The sequence below is a fragment of the Sinocyclocheilus anshuiensis genome, unplaced genomic scaffold (genome assembly GCF_001515605.1).
Source record: "Sinocyclocheilus anshuiensis isolate Anshui unplaced genomic scaffold, SAMN03320099.WGS_v1.1 scaffold3241, whole genome shotgun sequence".
Classification (NCBI taxonomy): Eukaryota; Metazoa; Chordata; class Actinopteri; order Cypriniformes; family Cyprinidae; genus Sinocyclocheilus; species Sinocyclocheilus anshuiensis.
In genome coordinates this window covers 1,422-5,874 of record NW_015554224.1, presented here as the reverse complement: position 1 = coordinate 5,874, position 4,453 = coordinate 1,422, and the positions used below count along the sequence as shown (strand labels likewise).

General features: G+C 41.7%; 2 protein-coding genes across 2 annotated transcripts in view; both read right to left on the bottom strand.

Annotated features, from left to right (window-relative positions):
* LOC107671222 (histone H3-like) overlaps positions 1–1,819 on the bottom strand; it is an 11,821-nt gene extending 10,002 nt beyond the window's left edge. The window contains exon 1 of the mRNA XM_016464127.1: positions 1,430–1,819. Coding sequence (XP_016319613.1) covers positions 1,430–1,758 — 329 coding nt within the window. The 5' untranslated portion in view covers positions 1,759–1,819. The remainder of the gene's footprint in view (positions 1–1,429) is intronic.
* Positions 1,820–2,893: 1,074 nt separating this feature from the next.
* LOC107671218 (histone H1-like) lies at positions 2,894–3,409 on the bottom strand (the record flags this gene model as incomplete). Its single annotated transcript, XM_016464122.1, has 1 exon — positions 2,894–3,409. A coding segment is annotated over one exon (503 nt), but the record flags the coding sequence as incomplete, so codon positions are not given.
* Positions 3,410–4,453: the final 1,044 nt, after the last annotated feature.

Here is a 4,453-nt window from a genome sequence, read left to right as displayed (position 1 = left end):
GGATTTCCCCTGCTCAGGGAGTAGGGAGCAATGAACACTGTGTTATCATATCGATCGGAACACAGTTCATGCACGTAGCTCACTTCTAACGAGCTGGTTATCTGAATCGGGTGTGTTAACTAAGCGAGACATTCAAAATATGCAGAGCGGGGGGCGCGAGGACTGGATTAATCGCTGGGCTACATCATGCGTCATTCACTGGTGAGAAAATGTTAAAAGTACTACAATACCAGGAAGGAAGATCGGGTTGTTGATGTTTGCCTGCCATCCTCGCTCTGTCTGCACAGCGTGCGTGAACGCGCTGATGACGTGTCCTGTCTGCGCGAACCGGGTGTGCAGAGGTATGCAGATACATAAGTTGACAGGCAGGTAGGAAAGCTTATTAAAACGTTCGGACCGAGCGTTTTGATTGGACGAACATTTCTTGGTCCTATGCCTTCCACAGAATATATAAATACAGATAAATACATTTAGACCACTTAACTTAATGATTGCTATCGGGATGTGAAGAGACTTTCAACCAGCATAACAACAAATTTTTCTGAAGACAATCACCTATTACACCTTTAAGTATCATATTTGAATGTCCATGGTCCTCTGACATTGGTTATCATATGACATGCAGGTAAACACATATTTCATTTTTTTACTAAGTGTTTTATTTTGATTGATTTTATAATGACATATTTCAATTTAACTTGATTTAATTCGATTTTTTTTTTTTTTAAACCCCCTGGAGTTCCTTCACAAACCCCAGTTTGGGAAACCTTGACATAATGTTTAATGCACTTCACGTTGTTAATAACAATGAATAATGTATTTTCTTAATCTTTGTATTTTTTATATCAAACAAGATATTAAATATAGCCGATTTAAATCAATGCAATAAACAAGATAGGCCAAAGTAATCTAAAAGCAGTCTGATAATATTTCCTAAAATGCGTAATGTAATAGATTATATTACCAACAACTATTTTTGTCATGTAATTTGGAATCAGTACAGGAACACTATTTGTAAATAATCTACCCAGCACTGAATCACCATTCTACATTTGTTCAGTATTACACCTGCAGAGAAAAAAGCATAAAAAAAAAATAAATAAAAATAGTTCTAATATCCACTAGCAGAACACATCAGCATTTTCCTGATCTTCCTACAGAAGCATTGCACTAACGAAAAACATTTGAGCTCGCTGTATATTTTGCATATTCAGGTCACATATAAGTCGGATTTGAGTGGGTTTTAACAAGTTCGGCAACAGAGAAGAGGAAACACCACTTTGTTAGACAAATTAAGGCGGCTCTGAAAAGAGCCTTTGGGGTTTAAAGATTTTTGAAATCATGCGTTTAAGCGCGCTCTCCACGGATGCGGCGGGCCAGCTGGATGTCTTTGGGCATGATGGTGACTCTCTTGGCGTGGATGGCGCACAGATTGGTGTCCTCAAACAGACCGACCAAATAAGCCTCGCTGGCCTCCTGCAGGGCCATGACCGCGGAGCTCTGGAAGCGCAGGTCCGTCTTGAAGTCCTGAGCGATTTCTCGCACCAGACGCTGGAAGGGCAGCTTGCGGATCAGCAGCTCGGTGGATTTCTGATAGCGACGGATCTCCCGCAGAGCCACGGTGCCGGGCCTGTAGCGATGAGGCTTCTTGACGCCGCCGGTGGCTGGAGCGCTCTTACGGGCGGCTTTGGTAGCCAGCTGCTTCCTCGGGGCTTTGCCGCCGGTGGATTTACGCGCCGTCTGCTTGGTTCTCGCCATTTTCTCGAGCTCTCTGCCTTGATCTCTTAAACAGAATGACTTTGCTCATATGCAGGGGCTTTTTAAACTCTTCTGCATTGGGCGGTGCGTCACCAGCGGCATTTGATTGGCTGTTGTGTTCACGTCACAGCGTGAGGCGGCCAATGACAGTGCGATTCCTGTTTTCGACAAACAGCGGCGGTCTGCGTTTCCCGCTCAAATGTTCTCTATCAGTGTCCTGTTTTTGTTTCCCTTTACATATATGATCACCAGAAGGCTGCTCTGTTAGAATCAGTTAATGAAAATATACTTTGTGTATTTACGCTACACGTGACAGTGGGGTGGAGGATGTTACCATAAATGTTATAAGATGTTCTCTTATCTTCCTATTTCAGTGAACCTTTATGTTAGATTCTTTATTTTTCCACTTGAAGATAATTTTGTGCTGTTCCGCTCACTTAATTGTGTACACAGTAACATTTATTATAATTCGCTCTATTAGCACCACTCGTGTCCAGCGTGGCTACAACGCAAAAAGTGTAGCACTGTGAACACCACCGACAGGGAACTACAGCCCTGCTCCGGAGGAGCGAGTCTTAGCTTTCGCTCTGGTCTTACCGCCGGTTTTACCTCTGCCACTCATTGTTGGTTAGAAAAATCCTACGTTTACGAAGCAGAAATTATAAATCTGTGCGCGCAGCTATACTGTTTATAAACGAGCGTGCCAGTCGCCCATTGGTTTAGAGCCTTGTAAATTTTAAACCAATCACTGAACTTCCCTCCAATACCCACCGCCAAAGCCACGCCCCCACAGTTCGCATTCTGATCGTGCTGCTCTTTACTAAACACATGACAGAAAACATTACAGAAATTGTGATGGGGCTTGAATGAGTTTAAAATAATAATTAACAAAAAAAGTCAATACAAAAAAGCATTAATAAATAGTTTTTAACCTAATTAAATTTAGATCGATTATCCATTAAAGCTGTTCGTATTAGTAAACGTTTATAACTTTGAATAACTTTCTAAATTCAGTCAGCATGTATAACATTGTGTCGAGGTAAACTCAGATGCAGTCTTACAGTAATTTACTTCCACAATAGGCAAACTGCGGTCTTTCTTTAGAGTTAGTGGGTGGCTCTGAAAAGAGCCGTTGGGGAGTAAAACATTTATTTCTTCTTGGGGGCTGCCTTTTTGGGCTTTGCAGCTTTAGGCTTTGCTGCCTTGGGTTTGGCAGTCTTGGCTTTTTTGGGGCTCTTGGCTGCTTTCTTGGCCGCTGCTGGCTTCTTTGTCTTCTTGGGGCTCTTCGTCGCCTTCTTAGCGGCGGGTTTCTTGGCCTTTTTGGGCGATTTCTTAGCGGCGGGCCTCTTTGCCGCTGCGCTCTTTGGCTTCTTGGCAGCAGCGGGTTTCTTGGCCGCGGGCTTCTTAGCTTTAGGAGCCGCCTTCTTCGCCGGCTTCTTCTTGGTCTCAGTTTGGTTCTTGCTGAGCTTGAAGGAGCCGGAGGCGCCGGTCCCTTTGACCTGCAGCAGGGTGCCTTTAGTCACCAGGCTCTTGATGGCAAGCTTGACGCGGGAGTTGTTCTTCTCCACGTCGTAGCCGCCGGCGGCGAGAGCTTTCTTCAGGGCTGCGAGGGACACGCCGCTCCGCTCCTTTAAAAGATTAAGCTCGTCCTCTGTGTGTTTCAGAAACAGTTTGAAAGTTAATTTAATGCAATGAGCATCAGTGAAGGGCGTGTGCAGTGTTTCATACAGCTGCTGTTTTGGGCAGCTTGAAGCACAAACATCCGGAGGCTTCGAGTCTGTTTGTGACTCATGTCAAGAGGCCCGTTTCAGAAAGGAGGTTTTTTACAATCATTTTGTCACCGAATTCAGAGCCTTGATGTCATTTTTCAAAACTAGACACAAAACTCAAAACAGTAATTAATTGTAACATAGGCTGCCCAATGTTCAAAACCTTGCATATTGCATTAATATATTTAAAGAAGCCTTGCATTTGCAAAAGCATTGGTTCAAAAACTCATTTATTATGAAATATCATAGGAATATTACTTTAGATCACCCACACACAAGATATCCAGTTTCACTGTGTAGTGTTTAGTACAATCATTAAATATAGTTGTTCAAAACACATGATGCAGCTTTCATTATGGTTCTACACATTCATACACCATTGTAATAGACTAGAGAGAAAAGTACAGACACTGGAATCATTAAACACAATTTGAAAATTATTGATGAAATAATCAACTCACAACAGGTTTTCCAAAAAACTTTAAATAAGAAAAAAAATAGATAAGAACAAACTACAGTATGCATACAGTAAAATATAAACTGAGTGTTCCTCACTGCACTTCTATGTTTTTATCAACCCTGTCTTGGCCACAAGTTCTCATTCACATCATAGTGGATTTTCTTTAATTAGCTAAACATCTTGGGGAAAAAAAGCTTTTTATGATGCTTTTTATGATAAAAGCATTAGGAAGACACCAAGTAAAGTTTACTGTATGAAGCTTGAAAAGGAGAACACAATGCTTTATCAATACGAAAGAGACTATTTTTAACTATTGTTTTCATTACTGGTTCTGTATACAGTATATGGGTTGCTGGATGGTCAAAATGTATTCATTATAAGCTTATAATTAAAACAAAGTTGCATCTTCTGCAAAAAAAAAACATACCACTGCAAAGTCTTAACACTGATCCAGGTATCATCTCTG